Source organism: Rhinoraja longicauda, chromosome 38 (assembly GCF_053455715.1).
Source record: "Rhinoraja longicauda isolate Sanriku21f chromosome 38, sRhiLon1.1, whole genome shotgun sequence".
In the NCBI taxonomy this organism is placed as follows: Eukaryota; Metazoa; Chordata; class Chondrichthyes; order Rajiformes; family Arhynchobatidae; genus Rhinoraja; species Rhinoraja longicauda.
In genome coordinates, this window is record NC_135990.1 from 6,001,926 (window position 1) to 6,024,756 (window position 22,831).

At 41.3% G+C, this 22,831-nt stretch overlaps 1 protein-coding gene across 8 annotated transcripts in view; it reads left to right on the plus strand.

The window, feature by feature from the left end:
• The window catches only part of LOC144610884 (tyrosine-protein kinase CSK), a 112,733-nt gene that overhangs the window by 61,289 nt on the left and 28,613 nt on the right, over positions 1–22,831 (plus strand). For all 8 annotated transcript variants that reach the window (XM_078429854.1, XM_078429858.1, XM_078429856.1 and 5 more), the window contains 4 exons: positions 8,280–8,365; positions 13,631–13,744; positions 16,748–16,860; positions 22,420–22,639. In XM_078429854.1, coding sequence (XP_078285980.1) covers positions 8,351–8,365; positions 13,631–13,744; positions 16,748–16,860; positions 22,420–22,639 — 462 coding nt within the window. In that variant the 5' untranslated portion in view covers positions 8,280–8,350. The remainder of the gene's footprint in view (positions 1–8,279; positions 8,366–13,630; positions 13,745–16,747; positions 16,861–22,419; positions 22,640–22,831) is intronic.

Genomic DNA, 22,831 nt, shown 5'->3' on the forward strand with positions numbered 1-22,831 from the left:
ATCAAGCCAAACGCAAGCCAACATAACAGAGTGAAGGGAAAAGAAGATAGACACAAAATGCTGGAGTAGCTCAGACTGAAGAAGGGTCTCGACCCGAAAAGTCACCCATTCCTTTTCTCCAGAGATGTTGCCTGTCCCGCTGAGTTACTCCAGAATTTTGTGTGTCTCTGCAGAGTATTGGGGGAGTTCCCGATGTTGGGGGAGTCCAGAACCCAGGGTCGCAGTGTAATAATAAGGGGCAGGCAATTTAGGACTGAGATGAGGAAAAACGTTTTCACCCAGAGAGTTCTGAATCTATGGAATTCTCTGCCGCAGAAAGCAGTGGAGGCCAATTCACTGGATGTTTTCAAGAGAGAGTTAGATATAGCTCTTAGGGCTAATGGAATCAAGGGATATGGGGAGAAAGCAGGAACAGGGTACTGTTTTGAATGATCAGCTGGCTCGAAGCTGATGCCTACTCCTGCACCTATTGTCTATTGTCTAATAGGTTCAATATCTGCAATAATGTAGGTTGGAAAATCGGAACTGTACCCATGCATATAGAAGGATGTTATCCTTGCTATTCCATGAGCAAGGATAACAGAAGGGAGGAAGCTGATCTTGAGTCCAATGGAAGCAGTGAGAAGGAATGACCGGGGTGGGAAAGGTCTTTGATTATGTTGCCTTCTATCCTGAGACTGAATGAAGTATAGATGGAGTCAATGGTGGGAAGTCTGGTCTGTGCGATGGACTGGGATACATCCACAGCTCTGCAATTTCTGAATTTAAAAATGCAATCAAATTCCTTTTCTCAAACAATTTTTTTGCCCATCTCCCGCCCTGTGTACAGGCAGTCCCTGGGTTATGGGAGCGCCCCAATCCTGAGAACTGCCCATAAGCCCAGCCGGAAACGTCTGTTTTCCATAGCTACCATATTGCATCACTCTTCACTTGCAATAAATATCAGTTCATTGCAAAATTACCTCAGCTACCCACTATTAAACTAATGAAATATATACTGTATCCACTTCATGAGTACCATGAAATATTATTATTACTAGCTTGACAAATGCTTTCAGAAAGTATGGGAGAATTTGCGAACTATATGGGAGTCTGACTTCCATAAGTCAGGGCATTTGTAACCATCGGCCTCCTGTACTTGAAATAATTTGTTTGCTATATTTTGGGTGCATTGGAGAGTGTGGAGGGGGGTAAGGAAGTCTTAATGTTTTTGGAGATAATATGGAAGAATTTTATCAGCTGGCTTTGCTCTATGGACACATTCACATCCAAACAATTTTTCTGAATATCCATTTAATGAGGTATAACGACCCTGGGTGCTGTTGTTAATAATGTATGTTAAAGACCTGATTACCATGATTCATTTCCTGTGCAATGCAGACCACTTAAAACTGCTGGAGATCTTAGTTATGGAAGAATCCATTTCAGTGATGTGAATTATTTGTACCAGTAAACTTTAGTGAAGTGAACATTTGGTGCTAAGCTGGCGTATATGAAAGAATATTGCTCTGTAACTGATATGGTTTAGCTGTGCAGTCCATGAATGGTGTGAATATTTGGGTGATCTTGAATTTCCTTTGTTAGCTTTATAAAGAATTTAAAGTCTCGCAGCCTGATTAAGTGGGACAATAAAGCAAGACTCAATGAAATAAATGGCATTCCAACGAACGGTGAATAGGTTACTGCAGTGTAGTGCACAGCCTAGATATGAACTACAACTAATAATCATTATTTGCATTTGCTTGAAAGCTGACTTTTCTAGATGTGAACACATTCTCAGCTTTTAAATCTTTTATTTCAGTTTAATGTTTTTTCTCAAATGTTCCTTGGAACATCATTCTGAACACGTTTTTTGTGTGAGCAAAAACCCGAGCAGGGAGAAAGCTGTATATTAGAGAGAAGACTTTGCAATGAAAGGCCGTTAATAGTATTAATTTTAATGTGGCTTTATGGCATGTATAAAGCACAACATTTATCATAGTCGTACAGCATGGAAGTGGGCCTTTCAGCCCAACTTGTCCATGCCAACCAAGATGATCCATCTAAGCCAATTCCATTTACCTTTGTCTCGCCCACATTCCTCGAAACCTTTCTTTGTCACCAAGATTAAGGGTGAATGAAAGCATGCCCCAAAACTACTTTTAAGGAGGAAGAAACATTTAGGGGAGAATTTCAGAATATTTGCTAGACACATTGACATAGAAACATAGAAACATAGAAACATAGAAAGTAGGTGCAGGAGTAGGCCATTCGGCCCTTCGAGCCTGCACCGCCATTCAATATGATCATGGCTGATCATCCAACTCAGTATCCCGTACCTGCCTTCTCTCCATAACTCCCTCTTAAATATAGCCAATGAACTGGCCTCAACTACCTTCTGTGGAAGAGAATTCCACAGATTCACCATTCTCTGTGTGAAAATAGCGGTAGAGCTACTGCCTTATGAACATCAATTTAAAATTTTAACCTTAAAATTTTAACATAATGACTGATCCAAGTTAATTTGCTCAACACCACATGGGTTGGCATTGTTGTATTACACGCTGAATCATTGCAGTCTCATGTTCAATAGAATTGATGAAAATTGATTTTGATAAAATCTAATCATATTAAAAACCCCAAAACTGAAGGAATCAGTAGTTTTAAATCCATACTGACCCCTTTCTGGGCATTAGTCAAGAATGTTTTATCGTCGTGTGCCAAAACGTAACATTGACATTCTTTCTTGCCGCTGCACAACGGGACTGTAAACACAATACTCAATAGCTAATATAATAAACAAACAAAAAGGTTCAATAAAAGAAACCCTATACAGTACAAAAAACAAAACACAAAGCTCAAAGTCCCTAGTGAAATCAAGGAGTTTATTTGGAGTTGGTCGTGTTCAATTGCATTAAAACGATGGTATCAAATCTTCGGTTATAATGATTTTCTCAGCATGCGCATCATTTCCCAGTGCTGTACTTCAAGAGTTCTCAAAATTATTTCAAATTCCATTTGCTTATTGTGAGATTTGACCCGAGCTGAGAATTTTCTTCTGTGTGCAGTTGTGATGCTCTGGGTTTGTGATGGAAAAATGTAAAATGGGGAACCTTAAAGTGAATGCATTTATATTCACCTGCCTTTGTGCCTTTACGCTACGCCTGTCCCTGGTTTGGTTTGGTCACTCTGCAGATCTGTATGGGAATTGTAAAGTTGCATGAAAGAGGGCATGATGGGTTTTTTTCTCTTGAACTGATGCTGGGGAGGTGGGGTGGATAGATTTTTTAGATTTAGAGATACAGCGCGGAAACAGGCCCTTCGGCCCACCAAGTCTGCGCCGCCCAGCGATCCCCGCACGTTAACACTATCTTGCACCCACTAGGGACAATTTTTACATTTGCCCAGTCAATTAACCTACATACCTGTACGTCTTTGGAGTGTGGGAGGAAACCGAAGATCTCGGAGAAAACCCACGCAGGTCACGGGGAGAGCGTACAAACTCCATACAGACAGCGCCCGTAGTCAGGATCGAACCTGAGTCTCCGGCGCTGCATTCGCTGTAAGGCAGCAACTCTACCGCTGCGCCACCGTGCCGCCATTTTTATAGATTATTGCACGATGCTTTGAGATAATTATACTATTTTTATAACGACATTTTGCTGCTTTCCATCACAGTTGTTTCTGAGACTTGCGCGTATTCTAGGTTTAAGGATTAAACAAACAGTACTAATAAGTACACCAGACTCAGATTAATGAGCTTTAAATACTTCATCTGTACCAACAATTTCTGAAGACTTTATATAACCAATTTATTACCACTTTTACTTTCTAAGATAAACCGGTCTGACGATCCCGTTATGTATAACAGAGCTAGGGCTTTGGACCCTTTGAGCACCTCAGCTAATGAATACATTTGTGGCTGATTTCCACATTTCATAGCATGTTCCATGTTCTCTCCATAATCTTTGAAGTCTTTTGTCTAGAAATATATTCATCTCTAATGTATTCAGAGACATGTGCAGAGGTAAAGTTGCTGCCTTACAGCGCCAGAGACCCGGGTTCCATCCTGACTACAGGTGCTGTCTGTGCAGAGTTTGTACGTTCTCCCCGTGACCTGCGTTGGATTTCTCCAGGATTCCCGGTTTCCACCCACACTCCAAAGACGTACAGCTTTGTAGGCCAATTGGCTTGGTATAATTATAAATTGTTCCTCATGTGTGGGATAGTGTTAATGTTCATGGACGCTGGTTGGCGTGGTTTCGGTAGGCCAAAGGACCTGCTTCCAAATAAACTAAACTAAACATGGCCTCTACACACTTGGTGGTAACAAATTCCACAGCGTCAACACCCTATGCATGAGAAAAAATTTGCATCTCAGCATCTCGCTGTGTAATTTGAGACTAGCCATGTTCTGGACAAAACCAACCAGGGTAAACATGATCCTCTCCTCATCCAGTCTATCTAGCTCGACCATATTTAATTAGATTGATTCAATCTGCGAAATTCCAGTCGCTGCAAATCTAATTGTCCTAATCGCTTCTCGGATGACTATCCCAGGATCAGTCTGCACCTTTTGCTGTATTCCTGTGTAGCAAATATCTTGGAAAGAGTCCTAACTGCGCACACAATTCCAAGCATGAAACGGCAAGTTTAACTTGCACTTGATATAACTGAATTTTGTAATCTTTCAACTTATAATGTTCTGTAGAAACTTAAGACATCATAAACTAGCGGAAAAGCTTGGCACTGATGTAGGGATATTTTTCTCAATTTATGGCCAGTTGGCTTTTCCGAATAAAATCATTAAACCCTTTTCATTTTCAATGATTTTACAATTTCCTGAAGTGGCTCGCTGATTACAGTTTGAGGTGAGATTTTGATTTTCTCCATATGGTCAAAAAGGTTAGAAATGGTTCCCCTGGTGATTTCTCCGAATGGTGTCGGCATCTGGTGCCGATGCAAGGATGGTGTTGCTTATCTCTGAGCTATACTGCTTCCATTTTCCAAACAGGTATAGCAGAATCTAGGGTGAAGGTCATTATGGCTGTTTAAGTAATAGAGAGAAAATGAAGAAAGGCAGGTCCAGATTAACTTGTGGATGTCTTGGGTGCTTTTCACTGCTAGCATGGGATCTACTTGGACAGGAAAAATGTAGGTGCAGGTGTCAGATTTTTTTTTCATTGTAGAAATAGTGTGGAAACAGGCCCTTCAGCCCACTGAGTCTGTGCCGACCAATGATCACCCCAGACACTAAAACTATCCTACACACTAGGGACAATTTAAACAATTTTACCGAAACCAATCAACCTACAAACATGTATGTCTTTGGAGTGTGGGAGGAAACTGGAGCACCTGGAGAAAACCCACACGGTCACGGGATAATGTACAAACTCTGTACAGACAGCACCCGTGGTCAGGATCGGACCTGGGTCTCTGGCGCTGTAAGGCACTAATTCTACCGCTGTGCCACAGCACCTAAGCCCGAGTGAAACCTTGTGTGAGGCTAGGTCTCTTAGGCCATTGAGCTAAATATAATATCTGAACTAACTATCAACCCAAGTAATGAGCATTTACTTTTCTGGATTCATTGTTAACAAGGTAAGACCGGCCCAGGTTCTAAATAGAACATAGAACAGTACAGCGAGAGAACAGGTCCTTCGGTCCTCAATGTCTGTGCCGAACATGATTCCAAGACCCTCTCTCATCTACCTGCACATTACCCATATCCATCCATTCCCTGCATATCCATATGCCTAGCCAAAAGTCTTAATACTAATGTAGCTGCTTCAACCACCACCCCCAGCAGCATGTTCCAGGCACTCGCCATCCTCTGTATATTTAAAAAAAAGTGCCCCACAGGTCTCCTTTAAACTTGCCCCCTTCACCTTAAAGCTATGCCCCCTAGTATCTGATTATTTCATCCTGGGGTGAAAGATTCTGACTGTCTAACCTCTCGAAGCACGGTAGCGCAGCGGTAGAGTTGCTGCTTTACAGCGAATGCAGCGCCGGAGACTCAGGTTCGATCCTGACTACGGGTGCTGCACTGTAAGGAGTTTGTACGCTCTCCCCGTGACCTGCGTGGGTTTTCTCCGAGATCTTCGGTTTCCTCCCACACTCCAAAGACGTACAGGTATGTAGGTTAATTGGCTGGGTAAATGTAAAAATTGTCCCTAGTGGGTGTAGGATAGTGTTAATGTACGGGGATCACTGGGCGGCATGGACTTGGAGGGCCGAAAAGGCCTGTTTCCAGCTGTATATATATGATATGATAAATCCCGGGGAGCCATAGCCGTGGCCCGTAGACTATGGACCCGCCTGTTTTGGATATGGATTATGCACAGGTAGATAAATGATGCTCTTGGCATCATGTTCGGCTGAAGGGCCTGTGATGGTCCGCTGTTCTAATTCTAAGACAGTGTCACCAATATCAATTCTGTTTTACTGAGGTAGGGCCTTCGAAGTCTATACTTGCAATTCATTTTTTGGTATAAGAAAATAACTGCAGATGCTGGTACAAATCGTTTTATTCAAAAAATGCTGGAGTAACTCAGCAGGTCAGGCAGCATCTCGGGAGAGAAGGAATGGGTGACGTTTCGAGTCTCGAAACATCACCCATTCCTTCTCTCCCGCGATGTTGCCTGACCTGCTGAGTTACTCCAGCATTTTTTGAATAATTCATTTTTTGGCACTTGTCCAAAAGTATCTTGCTGAATACTTCTGAATATTCTGTGTTTTAGCCCAGGGCTTACGAGGCTTGCGTGTCCCCATGATTCCGAGAGCGATGCTGTCGGAAGCACTAGCTTCTGGTAGGGCCACACATGGCAGTAAGGTCGAGGATGAGGGTCCGGACTAAGAACGATCCAACCTACAAGACCTCAACGGCGGACCAGGGGGACGAAGTTATCTTGAACCCAACGGCTGTGAAGGCGGATGAAGGTTGCAACAGATCTATCAGCTCCAATCGTCTTGGTTTCCTTGCCATTGGAATTAGTTGATTGATTTGTGAAGGACCATGTGCTTCTTGGAGTGCAACATCAAGTACACGTTAAGCAAACACACACCCACAGGTGTCAATAGATAATAGACAATAGGTGCAGGAGGAGGTCATTCGGCCCTTCGAGCCAGCACCTCCATTCAATGTGATCATGGCTGATCATTCTCAATCAGTACCCGTTCCTGCCTTCTCCCCATACCCCCTGACTCCGCTATCCTTAACAGCTCTATCTAGCTCTCTCTTGAATGCATTCAGAGAATTGGCCTCCACTGCCTTCTGAGGCAGAGAATTCCACAGATTCACAACTCTCTGACTGAAAAAGTTTTTCCTCATCTCAGTTCTAAATGGCCTACCCCTTATTCTTAAACTGTGGCCCCTTGTTCTGGACTCCCCCAACATTGGGAACATGTTTCCTGCCTCTAACGTGTCCAACCCCTTAATAATCTTATTCTTTTCGATAAGATCTCCTCTCATCCTTCTAAATTCCAGTGTATACAAGCCTAGTCACTCTAGTCTTTCGTTCTGTGAGCAGCACAAAACTTCACTTAAGACTTTCGGCGATGGGGGAAGGGCGACGAGAGCAGGCTACATGATGGCTGGAAGCTCCTCGTCAAGAACCAGCACTGAAGCGGTGAATACTTGATTCAATCGCTACAACGGAACGTGGACCATCATCCTCCCCCTCGAGGGATAGCCACGACGAGTAGAAGCAGGAGTGCAAGTTCATTCTTGGGTAGTTTAGTTTATTGTCACGTGTACTGAGGTACAGTGAGAAGCTCTTGTGGCGTGCTAACCAGGACAGTTCTTACTGAACATTAAGAGCATTATACAATGAGAATTCTTAGGTATATAAAAAAAGCATTGGAGAAGGGAAAATGGCTGAAATGGGAGTTACAGGTGGGATGACATGTGAATAACGTCCTGGAAATGAAAACTGGACACGTTTCTGGGCACTGCATTGGAATTACTTCTCACCCGTAACACCCAGTTCAACAACCACACTCCCCTTTTATCATTCTATTTAAAATTAGCGGCAATTAATTCAATGGATAAAAATGGCCTCATAATTCAGAGCTGTAATTAATCATAAAAGGTACAATGTTAACCAGAAGACAACCCGTACTTCTCTCTCCTGCCGAAATGTTTGTTTGGAGAGTACATAAGGCTTGTGTTTCTGCCCATTACCGACTGCATTTGAACTTTGGTTTACACGACAGGTTTCTACAGATTGTTGAAAAATGCACGTGAAGTTTTAAATGTAATTGTTTATAACCACCGCCTTTTTTTTGTTTCTGTGATGCAGGTCTGATGGTACCTGGCAAGCGGTGAACCGTTGAGACTTCCCACCCGCAGCCATCTTTGTCGAACTGCAACATGTCACAACCACAGGTAAAATTATTTCTCCTGGTTCAGTCTGAAGAAGGGTCTCGACCCGAAACGTCACCCATTCCTTCTCTCCTGAGACGCTGCCTGACCTGCTACTCCACGTTACTCCAGCATTTTGTGAAATAAATACCTTCGATTTGTACCAGCATCTGCAGTTATTGTCTTACATCCCCTGGTTCAGCGCTCTTATATTTTTATTCTGCAGTTAAAGATTGGCAGACAAGGATTTTTGTGGGTGCAAATGTAAGGCAGGACAAGGATACAAGTCTGGTCTTTGGTTAATGAGAAATGAACTGCCTTATGGCATTTCTTTTAAGTACAACCGAGCATGAAGGTAAAAGATGGTGTGAGGCGCCAGCAGTGTGTTAATTACCATTAAAAGCTTTCATCTGCATTAGTTGGAATGCATTTGTTCAATCTTACGGGAAACTATAGTGATGCATAATGCTTTCTAGTTCCCCATACATCATCACACTCGTTCACCAATATATTTTAATCTGGGGAAAAATAGCACGAGAAAAATAGTATTTTCCCGTGACACTGTTGCTAACTGATTGTTTTGTTGATGCTGGTTACAACTTGTACATTTTTGTTGGATCTATTTGTACTTCGCTGCTTTCTGTTCCAGGTACTGACATGTTCAGTACGGTCATCTATAAGCCCTGGTGTTCATAATGTTGGAGAAAGGAGCTCCAGCTCTGGGTGCTTTGGTTTCCTCCCACATTCCAAAGACCTGTTGGTTTGCAGGTGAATTGGCTTCTGTAAATTTACCCTTGTGTGTAGGATAGAACTAATGCAGGCGTGTTTGGTGGTTGGCGCAGATTTGGCGAGATGAAGGGCCTGTTTCCATGCCATTTCTCTAAAAATAAAACTCTCCTAAAATAGGAGGCATAGAGTTCTACAGCACGGCTGTATAGGCACCTCGACCCAACTCATCCATGCCGACCAACCTGCCCAGCTGAACCTGTCCAAGTCGTCCTGTGTCCCTCCAAACCCCTCCCATCAAATATTAAATAAAGTGGCCATTTTGCATAAAGTAAAAAAATTACAGACAATTGCCTTCTAATTCCTCAACTGTTGGGTCCCCTGCAGTACACTCTTAGGAGCAGGTAGACACAAAATGCTGGAGTAACTCAACTCTGGAGAGAAGGAATGGGTGACGTTTCAGTCTGAAGAATGGTTTCGACCCGAAACGTCACCAATTTCCTTCTCTCCAGAGATGCTGCCTGTCCTGCTGAGTTACTCCAGCGTTTTGTATCTATCTTCGGTTTAAACCAGCATCTGCACTTCCTACACTCTTAGAAACAGGTATATACATTAGGGTACAATAGCCAGTAGTATATTTTAATATTTTGCCCATGTCCATATGTTTGACATTAGTTAATTTCCAATGATTATTCTCTGAAGTGTTACTCCAGCATTTTGTGAAATAAATACCTTCGATTTGTACCAGCATCTGCAGTTATTTTCTTACACATTATCTGAAGTGTGATTTGGAAGCTGTTAAATATTTGTTTCTCTTGCATATTGAAAGCTGCCTTTTCTGTTGTGCACTGGAAGCTGAGAAAAGTTTTGGAAAATATTTTAGGGACAGGGTACATTAAAAATAGGGCAAAAAGTAAGCAGAATTGTTTTAAAGTTGAGTCACTGGTTCCCTACTGGAATAGGTGAAAGACATTTAGCTAATTGAAATCGTATGACTTGAGACCATCAATCTTCCTTTTTAATACATATCACTCTTAATATCAGAAAACAAACAACGTATATCTTTTATGAAATCCATCAATATTGGATATAAAATGATCGACTGATCAGGCAGGAATGACCATCTGTGGAAGACTTCCAAACTTTCACCTGCGTACAAGCTTTTCATTTTTTCTGCAAATCTGTTTTTTTTAATGTCACCCACCCCACCTTAAACCAACTCAATTAGTAGACATAGTTGATTGTCTATCTGACTGTTTACCTCTTGATATTGAAAACTTAAAATTGACTCAATAACAGTCAATTCCTAATTTAGATAATTTCCCATCGTTTATACCATGGCCATGTTTAGTTTGGTAAATCTAGTCCGAACTTAATTCTGGCCATAATTTTATGTTTTGAACTCCAAAGTTAATGTACCTGTATTTTCTGTACCAGTCCATGATATCTCAAAGTCTGAGTTACAAGCTCTTAAAGGTACGGAACATTTACAGAGCCAACTAACATGGGAAGGTCTTAACTTTTAGATTTATTAATCGTAAGAATTAAGTTAATTTGAGTAATTGTTCATACAATGATAAAATATCAAGAGCCTGTCACTTCATATATTTCAGCTGTTTGTGTCCTGCCCTGCGCTGGTGTCTGTAGAAAAAAACTACAGATGCTGGTTAAAATCGACACCGTCTAATGTTGGAGTAATTCAGCAGGTCAGGCAGCATCTCGGGAGAGAAGAAAAGGGTTATGCTGCCTGACCTGAGTTACTCCAGCATTTTGTGTCTACCTCTGTGCTGATATCTCCTACCTTAACCAAACATAAGGCTCTGTAGGGCAAATGTTTGGGAGAAACACTGGAAATTTGCTTTGAACAAATTGTGGAATGAAAATTAAACTGATAGAAGAATGTATTTCGTATAAACTACGATAATAGGCTGGTGAACCGCCATAAATCTCTTTCAAAATAGTTTGAAGTGTACATATAAATACTAAGAAGGCTTAATTAGCCATTTGCTGTGGAGATACGCCTCCCTCTTACAAAGCCATTTGAGCGTGAGAACATTGAAGAATACATAATTCAGTACTACTAAAAGCATAAAGCCTATGAAATCTTTTTGCATCTTAAATATTCTGATTTATGACCACGACAGATTATATTAGCTGTCTTGTCCTGGGTTTACCTTTCACATCTATCAACTCCTCTGGCTACACAACTGATTTAGCTGCCTTCCTAAATAAATCAGAAAGATAGGGCAGGTCATACCATTACCATTTCAAGTGAGATTGTACAGCAAGTGTAAATGTGTAGCCTGCTTGCGTTTTTTTACACGCAATATTCAGTTGTTTTGAGTATGGTCGGTTAAATTAAAGTGGATGTGATTCTCATGTTCTTTTCGTGAAATGTTGAGATAATGGCCAGGAGAATTGTACAGGGCCCTAGTGAGGCCGCACCTGGAGTACTGTGTACAGTTGTACAGGGCCCTAGTGAGACCGCACCTGGAGTACTGTGTGCAGTTTTGGTCTCCAAATTTGAGGAAGGATATTCTTGCTGTTGAGGGCGTGCAGCGTAGGTTCACTAGGTTAATTCCTGGAACGGCGGGACTGTCGTATGTTGAAAGACTGGAGCGGCTAGGCTTGTATACACTGGAATTTAGAAGGATGAGAGGGGATCTTATCGAAACATATAAGATTATTAAGGGGTTGGACACGTTAGAGGCAGAAACATGTTCCCAATGTTGGGGGAGTCCAGAACAAGGGGCCACAGTTTAAGAATAAGGGGTAGGCCATTTAGAACGGAGATGAGGAAAAACTTTTTCAGTCAGAGAGTTGTAAATCTGTGGAATTCTCTGCCTCAGAAGGCAGTGGAGGCCAATTCTCTGAATGCATTCAAGACAGAGCTAGATAGAGCTCTTAAGGATAGCGGAGTCAGGGGGTATGGGGAGAAGGCAGGAACGGGGTACTGATTGAGAATGATCAGCCATGATCACATTGAATGGTGGTGATGGCTCGAAGGGCCGAATGGCCTACTCTTGCACCTATTGTCTATTGTCTTATGAGAGTGTTTTTGTTGCAAAGTCTGAAGGCTGTTGGCCGCTCCTATGAACTCAGGGTGTGCTTGCAGCAGGAACTAGCAGTGGGGCAAGTGCACAGATACTCTGACTGGGATGAAGGCCAGGTATGCAGAGGAGCATGATGGAGGTTTTAACTGTGCAGACAGCGGAAAGGAGACGTGGCCAGGAGTAGGGCCAGCTTGCAGCTTAACGTAGCTTCTGCCATCTGGCCCTTGCCCTCGTCTCTCTGCTACTGTCGGGGCTGGAGGTTCAATGCCAAAAACCCCACACCACCAGGTTCAGGAATAGCTCATTTCAGTTTCTTCACCCAACCTACATCACCTTAATCCTACCTCGACAACAGAACTCTATGGCTCACCTCTTACACTATAATGCACTCTTTTTTTCATAGATTTTTGAACTAATGTCTTGTTTATTGCACAGCCTTTCTTTATCTTGGACTAAATATTGTATCCTTTATCTGTATACTGTGGACTACTTGATTGTCTTTTCTTTGGATATCAAAGTACTCAATGAGACATTGTGTGAAGTGGATGGGCTTGGAGACAAACAGGCCCAATGGACGTGCTTCAGAGGTCCAAACCCCTCCCTCCCTCCATCAACCCCGCCCCCCCCCCCCCCCCCATACTCTCCATGCCCTGAAGATTTTTAACAGTTCAACCCTTACATTTAAATGGTTCTTTTTTTAAAAGTAGGGTGGCATAGTGTGCGGTGGTAGAGTTGCTGCCTTTCAGCACCAGAGACCCGGGTTTGATCTTTGCTAAGGGGGCTGTCTTTATGGAGTTTGCACATTCTCCCTGTGACCATGTGGGTTTTCTCCGGGTACTCCAGTTTCATCCTACATTCCAAAGAAGTCATGTTTCTAGGTTAATTGGCCTCTGTAAAAATTGTCTTCAGTGATCCGAAGGGCCTGTTTCCACTTTGTATCTCTAAACTAAAGTAAACTATTTCAATTAAATTTAAATCTATAAAGTAGATGCATTTAAAACATATTAAGCAGCAGTTACAAATATTAAAATACATTCAGTTTGTCTTTGTCTACATCCTATTTCACACACCCTTTTGTTTATGCCTCCGTCTCTAACTTTACAATGCTTGATTTACAATGTTTTGTGGTCCTGATGAAAGTCAGAACATTCACTCATATTCTCCTAGTGCTATTTATCCTGTTTCCTACATTATCCCTTTTTTAAGATTTCCAGCATCTGTAGTGTTCTTGCTCTAAGCTTTGTGACCAAATGCATAGTGCAAGTGAAAAATGCCTGCATGCGATCTAATTGTGTTAAGTAACATTCTTAAATAGCCATGGTATGATCACAGTGGCCATTGTATTATTCTCGACATGCTACATTTGGTAACGTTTACTTGTGAATTGATAATCCATATGATCCTTCTTAAAATGCTGCTGCTGGAGTAGATCCAAAGGCAACTTGCAAAGGAAAATGTAAGGTGCTGAAATCTAACCTTCATGTTAACTGATGTCCGTTCTTTCTTGCAGACAATATGGACATCAGGAACAGAGTGTATAGCCAAGTACAATTTCAGTGGCAGTGCAGAACAAGATCTTCCTTTTAACAAGGGTGATGTTCTCACCATTATATCAGTTACCAAGGTAATAGCATTCATTATTGTTTCCATGGAAATATAACATCTCATTATAGAAGTAATCTTGAGTGATTATCCTGAAATGTGTACCTGCAAAGTTTTAGCATTTTTTTAATGTATGATTGAGATTGTGAAATGTGCTATTTGCCATTGTTGTACCAGTGTTGTATTTCATGCCATCTCCTTGAAGTGATGAGCTGTAAAGAAAACAGAGCAGTTGTTAGCAGGGTTTATTGTTCCAAACCGTGTTCATGGTTTATTTTATGTATTAATTCAAATGGTGTACTTTTAAAGCAAATATAATTTTGTGGTCAGAGTTGTGATTGCTCTACCACTGCTGTACCTACGGCAATAATGAATAGATTATTACCTCTTCAACCCACTGTTTGGGATGAAATTGAAAATTCACAGTGAATAGAGTGATGTCAGTCTATTCCAGTTTAATTGTGCAAATCTGATAATTGTTAATTAGGCTATTTTTCATGATTATACAAAATTGGTTTCCTATGATGAATATTGAGGAACAATGAATTTGCCAAACATGTACTTTTTATTCGCTTAATGGTTCAATGGTTCTTTATTATCAATTGTACCTAGATAAGGTTAAATTATTTGTTTATTTTACAATGTCCTTCCATTACCGATTGCATCTGATATTGAGAGGCGTAGCTTCCAGGCCCAATCCTTTTGAATAAAGGGAAGTGCAATAGTAATTTTGAGATGCAAAATCACCATTGTTTTTACATTGGCAAATATAAGATGCAAGATCCTGTGCGTATTGAGATGCAGAAAGATATTTAGCTTGCTTTAATTTATCCATTCTTAAATAGACTGATTCTGTGCATGCCTACTGGCCACCACCTTCCTCTTAAGAGTATGCAGATGTTATTTTGCTTTAACTGCTGTGTTTGGGAGTCCACTTTACATGTGGATCACTCTGAATAATATTAATCTGTGCCTTCATTAATGTGGTTGGCCACAAAAAGCTGGAGTTACTCAGCGGATCAGACAGCATCTCTGGAGAAAAGGAATGGGTGACGTTTCGGGTGGAGATCCTTCAGACTGAGAGTCAGAGGAAAGGGAAACGAGAGATATGGATAGTGATGTAGAGAGAGATATAGAACACATAAATGAAAGATATGCAAAAAAGTAACGATGATAAAGGAAATAGGTAATTGTTAGCTGTGTGATAGGTGAGAATGAATACAGACAATGAGACTCAACGAGACGACTTTGAAGCTGGTACGAATTGGGTGGGAGAGGGATGAAGAGACAGGGAATGCAAGGGTTACTTGAAGTTAGGTAAATCAATATTGACATCTTATTGCAGGTTTCATCTTCTCTGGTCCACAAGTTTGAAGACATAAATGTCCAAGTAGCACACAAGCATTTCAGAAGGAATAGAATCCTGCCAAAGTAATACTTTGGCCAGATAACCTTCAAATATTTAATGCACATTAGTTTATACTCTCACAGTAATAATCTTATTGGGCCGGCGCCGTGTCGCAGCGATAGACTTGCTGCCTTTCAGAGCCAGAGACCCGGGTCCAATCCTGACCTCGGGTGCTGTCTGTGCAGAGTTTGTACGTTCTGCCCGTGACCACGTGGGTTTTCCCCAGGTGCTCTGGTTTCCTCCTGCATTCCAAAGACATACAGGTTTGTAGGTTAATTGGCTTCAGTAAAAACTGTAAGTTGTCCCTGGTATGTAGTGAGTGCTAGTCTAACGAGATCGCTGGTCATCGCAGACTTGGTGGGCCAAAGGACCTGTTTCCGCGCTGTATCCCTAAACTAAAGAGTCTTGTAATGGCTCTGCTGCATTGTTTTTAAGGCTATTAAACATGGAAGATATTGATCTTCAGTTTCTCAAGTGCTTTATTGATCTAGTGGTTTGGGAACAAGATGGAGGGTTGGCAAGATTTTGCTAGGTTTAAATTTTGGTTGGTTGCACTGATGTCTCGTGTGGTGTGAGAATTCTGTGTGAAAATAACTTGTCTCCTTAGCTAGTTTCAGAATCTAGAGTCAATATAACATTCCATTAATTGGTAGTCTCAAGATGATAACAAAAGAAAGAACTTAAAATATCATGGTGTAAGTGAGGATCCTTTGGGTTTGGAGGCATTGAGTAAAATGGTATCCACCAGTACATCATCTGATCTGGGAGTATTGAATATTAATGCTAAATATAATTACGAATAGATGTTAGATTGCCACACCATGGCCATTCTCGAACTTAAAATATGTGGGAAGGAACTGCAGGTGTTGGTTTACACTGAAGATGGACACAAAACGCTGGAGTAACTCAGTGGGGCATCAGGATCTCTGTTTTCACACCTTACCCTTCCATATCTCTAGTCTCCCTCTCTCTTGACTTGCAGTCTGAAGAAGGGTCTCGATCCGAAGCGACATCCATTCCTTCTCTCCAGAGATGCTGCCTGCCCCGCTGAGTTACTCCAGCATTTTGTGTATCTGACTTAAAATGCTGCCCGCATATTTCCAACTTCTTGGAACTCAAACTTTGGTTATTTCAATTGAAAGAACATTAAAAATTGGAAAAATAGTAAGTCATGTATAGCCATTATCTACAACATTAAAAATTGGAAAAATAGGAAGTCATGTATAGCCATTATCTACAACATTAAAAATTAGAAAAATAGTAAGTCATGTATAGCCATTATCTACAACTTAAAAAAAATATATATATGTTTGAATTGCTTGGAGGAAATAGAAATGAAAATCTTGGTGCAAAAGGTCCAAATTGAAAAAGGAATTGATATCTTTACAACCAATACTGATTTCTGTTATGATGTAATTGGTGGAGTATATTCCAAAGTACAAAGAATTCATCAAGATCAAATATTTGTATCGCTAATATCTGTGTAGTTTTGTTCCCAGTTATTTGTGTATTCTGCAAATGTGAAGAATTCAATTAATTCCTTTATCCCAGCATTTTGAATATCTTGTCTATCCACGCTATAATGACCTAGGCTCAAAAATCTCTCAATTTTTCTAGGATCCAAACTGGTACAAAGCAAAATGCAAACTTGGTAAAGAAGGAATTATCCCTGCAAATTATGTGCAGAAGAGAGAGGGAGTCAAGTCTGGCGCCAAGCTTAGCCTTATGCCGTAAGTAGATGGTTTGGTGTAGCATTGTAACCATAGACTGTAAAATACGGAAATGAATAAAATGAACACTTGTAATCTCAATATATTGTTTTATTGCTTCAAAATTGAAAAGTAGCGAATGGGAAATTGTCACTGTTCTAAGTATTTAAACTGATGGAGTTAATTTCGATGGATGGTCCTCTTTTATGTGGAAAGCCAGCGGCATCATCCCTAGACAGGTCACGTTCAACAAAGATATAAGATAGTCCACATTCGTTCTCACCTTCTAGCTAACAATGATCTAGAGAATTCTACATTTCCTTTGATGACTCGTTTTCACACCTTACCCTTCCTTCTCTCTGTGTCTCCCTCTCTCCCTGACTCTTAAGTCTGAAGAAGGGTTTTGACCCGAAATGTCACCCGTTCCTTCTATCCAGAGATGCTGCTTGTCCTCCTGAGTTATTCCAGCATTTTGTGTCTATCTCTTTGTTTAGACTTTGCCCCTTTTGAATCAATGCAGTGACTATTATCTAATATATAAGAAAATAACTGCAGATGCTGGTACAAATCGATTTATTCACAAAATGCTGGAGTAACTCAGCAGGTCAGGCAGCATCTCGGGAGAGAAGGAATGGGTGACGTTTCGGGTCGAGACACTTCTTCAGACTGATCAGTCTGAAGAAGGGTCTCGACCCGAAACGTCACCCATTCCATCTCTCCCGAGATGCTGCCTGACCTGCTGAGTTACTCCAGCACTTTGTGAATAAATCGACTATTATCTAATCTTGTCTGCCTTTACTTTTTGGTGTGCTTACTGGCTGGTATCACTATTCAGTCAATTGATATAAGCAAAATAAAAGTTCCATTACATACTGAAATGGTTAACAAATGCACTGGAAGGAAATATTTTTTCCAAAATTGTTTTATTGCACTTCTCTTCAATTGAATCTCCTGAAGCTAGCTTTTGTACATCAGGGAAGGTTGGGTTAGATTTGTTTGCTACGCTGCCTTCCACTTGGTGTTGTCAGTCCTTTGAGTAGCATAAGTGCCGAAGGCATAATTTAATGATGCCAGAGGTTAGGTTAAATTTTTGGGAGGAAATCATTTCTCTTCGGCTGATCTCATCTGCCTTCAGATTTGTTTGCTGAGAGACCGTTACATTTTTCATCAATATTTAACCAACTACTGCCACCTTAATTCTCAAGTTACATTGTCATGAATTTATTAGCACTGTGGTTTACCAGAATGTTCCCTCGATTCAAGAGAATTAGCTATAAGGAGAGGTTGGATTGTTTTCTCTGGAACGGCAGAGATTGAGGGGGGAACTGATAGAAGTGTATAAAAGTAGGGGAAGCATTGACAGGACGTTCCTTTAGGAAGGAGGTGAGGAATTTTCTTAGTCAGAGGGTGGTAAATCTGTGGAATTCTTTGCCACAGGAGGCTGTGGAGACAATAGACAATAGGTGCAGGAGGAGGCCATTCGGCCCTTCGAGCCAGCACCGCCATTCAATGTGATCATGGCTGATCATTCTCAATCAGTACCCCGTTCCTGCCTTCTCCCCATTCCCCCTGACTCCGCTATCCTTAAGAGCTCTATCTAGCTCTCTCTTGAATGCATTCAGAGAATTGGCCTCCACTGCCTTCTGAGGCAGAGAATTCCACAGATTCACAACTCTCTGACTGAAAACATTTTTCCTCATCTCAGTTCTAAATGGCCTACCCCTTATTCTTAAACTGTGGCCCCTTGTTCTGGACTCCCCCAACATTGGGAACATATTTCCTGCCTCTAACGTGTCCAACCCCTTAATAATCTTATACGTTTCGATAAGATCTCCTCTCATCCTTCTAAATTCCAGTGTATACAAGCCTAGTCGCTCCAGTCTTTCAACATATGACAGTCCCGCCATTCCGGGAATTAACCTAGTAACCTAGAATTAACATAGAGGCCAAGTCAATGGATATTTTTGAAGCAGAGATAGATGGATTCTTGATTAGTATGAGGGTCAAGGGTTATGGGGAGAAAGCAGGAGAATGGGGTTAGGAGGGAGAGATGGATCAGCCATGATTGAATGACGGAGTAGACTTGATGGGCCGAATGGCCTAATTCTGATCCTATCGCTTATGACTTTATGACACACAGAACCTTACTCCCCATATTTCAAAGATGACGCATAGCTTTCAGGTGAGAGGAGCAAAGTTTAGAGGAGATGTGTGGAGCAAATGTTCGTACACAGTTGGTGTCTGGAACGTGCTGCCAGGGGTAGTAGTGGAGACTGATAAGATAGTAGCATTAAAGAAGCTTTTAGATAGACATTGGATGAATGAATGAGGGGGATATGGATCAGGTATAGGCAGAGGAGATGGGTTTAACTTGGCATTATGTTGGCGCTGACAGTGTGGGCCGAAGGGACCGTTAATGTGATGGACTGTTCCGTGTTCCTTGTTCAATTTCTATGTTACACGAAAGAGCAATGCTTGTTGCTTTAAGTACAATGCTAACTTCCTTCATGATCAAGCAGTAACTCATCAAAATGGATTCCCAGTTGAATCTAGATAATGGACAAAGGCTTAGAATCTACAGGCTGCACAGTAACTGTAAACCCTTGGGAATGCAAGAGCTTTCGTGATATGGGTTTCTCGTATCCAGACCAGGAAAGGAAATCTTGGGAAGGGAAGGTAAATTGAGACCTATCACAGAAAATTTTCAAAATGACTAGTTCAGACATGTACTGATACTGTTTCTCAGACAATTTATTATCCATCCTTGTCAAAAGGGCAGCTGGAATTGATTTCTGAGGAATGGGTTGCTATCATTTTCAGTCGGCTGGTTTTTAAGTAACACAATTTTACCATTCAGCTGAAAAATAAACCGTAAAAGTTAATTACTAGGCTGCAGGGCCAGATAAATGTCGCAATAGCTGCTCTTGAGATGTTTCAATTGATTTTTTTCCCCTGGAATTTGACAATCTAGACCTTGGGAGGGGAAAAAAACCGTTTTCCAGTCTTGTTTGCAAGATTTAATGGAACAAATCCAAGATTCTCAGTCTGAAGAAGGGTCTCGACCCGAAAAGTCACCCATTCCTTCTATCCAGAGCCTGTCCCGCTGAGTTACTCCAACATTTCATGTTTATCCAAGATTATTGTATTTAATTTAAATTAGATTAGAGATACAACGTGGAAACAGGCCCTTCTGTCCATTTCGACAATCGATCACCCGTACACTTGTTCTATCTTACACACTAGGGACAATTTACTGAAGCCAAGTAACCTGTTGGTCTTTGGAGTGTGGGAGGACACCGAAGCACCCAGACAAAACCCATGCGGTCACAGGGAGAACATACAAACCTGTACAGACAGCACTCGTAGTCGAGATCGAACCTGGTTCTCTAGCACTGCAAGGCAGCAAATCTACCACTGTGCCACTGTGCTTTAATTCAATACTGATGTTTTCTCCAAAATACCCATCAACGATTGATCTAACTATTTTTGAGCAAGGATAGTCATTCGGGAGAGGTGTAGTCGGTTGGCTAAATTCTGAATTGTCAATCAGATTCAAAAGTGCATACGCAAGTTGGTTACAATTTCAGATGCATTGTGTAAGGTACAGTGACCTTCGTTGAAAGGAACACCTTAATAGATGTCTCAGTGAAGAAAAGTTAGGCTTAATGTAAATTTCCCTATGACACTGAGCAGACTAAGATTTGTATTTGATTTCAGCCATTTGCTGAACTAAGTAATTGATCCTCCTGCAGTTTGAATTCTTCTGCAGCTAACAGAAATTGATACTATAATTACATACAAGTTATTTTTTCCTCCCATTTGCCAGGGTACTAAAATATTGAATGCATCAAATAGATGGGAAATATGGTATCCTAGCGCAACTCTTATCTGACAACTATTATCTTATGTGGTGCCATTGATATACACCGTATCATGACTTTTATGGTCCCGAGAAGCTTATTGGCAAAATAACTTTAAAAAAAATTTTTTTCATTTGTTCTCGATTGCAATGTGTGTGCTGATCGACTAATGTTGGTGTTAATAGATGCTTTAGGTGTTTAATTTGTGTGTCTGCACAACGTTAAGGAAAACATTACATCAGTTTTTGAAATCTGCAGGCAAAGATTTCTGCTCTCATTGGTCTTGGGTGGAAGTACCTGATGATTAGGAGTGGGAATAAATGACCTGGAAAGATTGAAGTCATGTAGGAAGGAACTGCAGATGCTGGTTTAAACCGAAGATAGACACAAAAAGCTGGAGTAATTCAGTGGGTCACACAGCACCTCTGGAGAAAAGGAATAGGTGACATTTTGGGTGGAGACTGGTCTGAAGAAGGGCTGTTCCTTTTCGCCAGAGATGCTGTCTAACCTGCTGAGTTACTCCAGCTTTCTGTGTCTGAGAGTTAGGTTATGTTAGAGAAAAAGTCTGACAAAAAAATACAGTAGAAGAATCTGAATAGATGGTGATGAGACAACATCATCATAAACGTCCTCATAAATGAAAGCTGCTCCGAGAATAAGATGTTGCTGAAGGACATTAGTGGGGGGCCTGTGATGCCTTCATTTGACCTTTTAAAGTAACGCGGAGCTGAATGAAAACCAGTGATCAAAATACTTCATCCACCATTCTATAGGTAAGAGTGGACAGTGCAAACTAGCTGAATATTGGAGAACAAATGATTGGTGATCAATTGTGCAGAGATTGGGATACAAGATCAAAGGTACGAAAGAGAGTGGGTCATTGAACTGAAGTTCAGAGTCACAGTTATGGACTGAATTTCAACAAAGTTGTCGCCCAATATGGACGCCCGCACCTCCAGACTCAGGAACGGCTTCATCCCCAGGGCCATAGCTGCTGTGAACCGGTCCTGCTGAATCGGATGGTCACATCGCACAGCGAACCGGCACAGACCTACTTGCACTTTATGCTGTTTTAAAACTGTTCTAATTTGCTTCATTGGGCTGTTTAAATTAATATTGACTAGCTAATTAATTTATTGCATCGTATGGGAGGCGCATTCCCAATCTCGGTGTACCCCTGTACAATGACAATAAAGATATATTGTATTGTATGTCAATTTCTGTTCAACGGAGAAACCTTATTGAACTCAATGCATTGTTCCCACCTGTCATAAGATGCCACAGCCCTGCAGCACCCAACAAGTCTATCCCACCAGTATAAGAAAATAACTGCAGATGCTGGTACAAATCGAAGGTATTTATTCACAAAATGCTGGAGTAACTCAGCAGATCAGGCAGCATCTCAGGAGAGAGGAATGGGTGACGTTTCGGGTCGAGACCCTTCTTCAGACTGACTCCACCTTACTATCCCACCAGTAACTCAGCTGGTCAGATGGCTTCACTGGAAAAAAGGAATAGGTGACATTTCGAGTCGAAACTATCTTCGGTTTAAACCAGCATCTGCAGTTCCTTCCTACTCACTCATTTGTGTAGACAGGAGTCCAGAAGTCTGTTGTTCATAACCAAGGGAAGACTAAATCTACACAGTGCTCCTTCCAAAACCATGATTGTGTTTTCTTTAGCCTGCTTCATCATAACATTGCCTTTCTCTACATTGCAGTTGGTTTCATGGAAAAATTACTCGTGAGCAAGCTGAGCGGCTACTCTGTCCTCCTGTAGACGGTTTATATTTAGTACGGGAAAGCACCAACTATCCTGGAGACTACACACTATGTGTGAGCTGCAGCGGGAAGGTGGAACATTACCGAATCATTTACTCCTCCAGCAAACTCAGCATCGATGAAGAAGCCTACTTTGATAACTTGATGCAATTGGTAGAGGTTAGCAAGATTTTAATAACTTTTTAATCTTTAGATTATTTTAAGACATTTTGAGAGCCCAATATGCTATTTCAAATGACAGAAATGTTTTAAACCTCTGATTTTCCTGTGTAACCTCTAATTATGTAATTTTAATAATCAAATGTAAGGATGAGTTGAACTAAGGCGGCATGGTGGCGCAGCGGTAGAGTT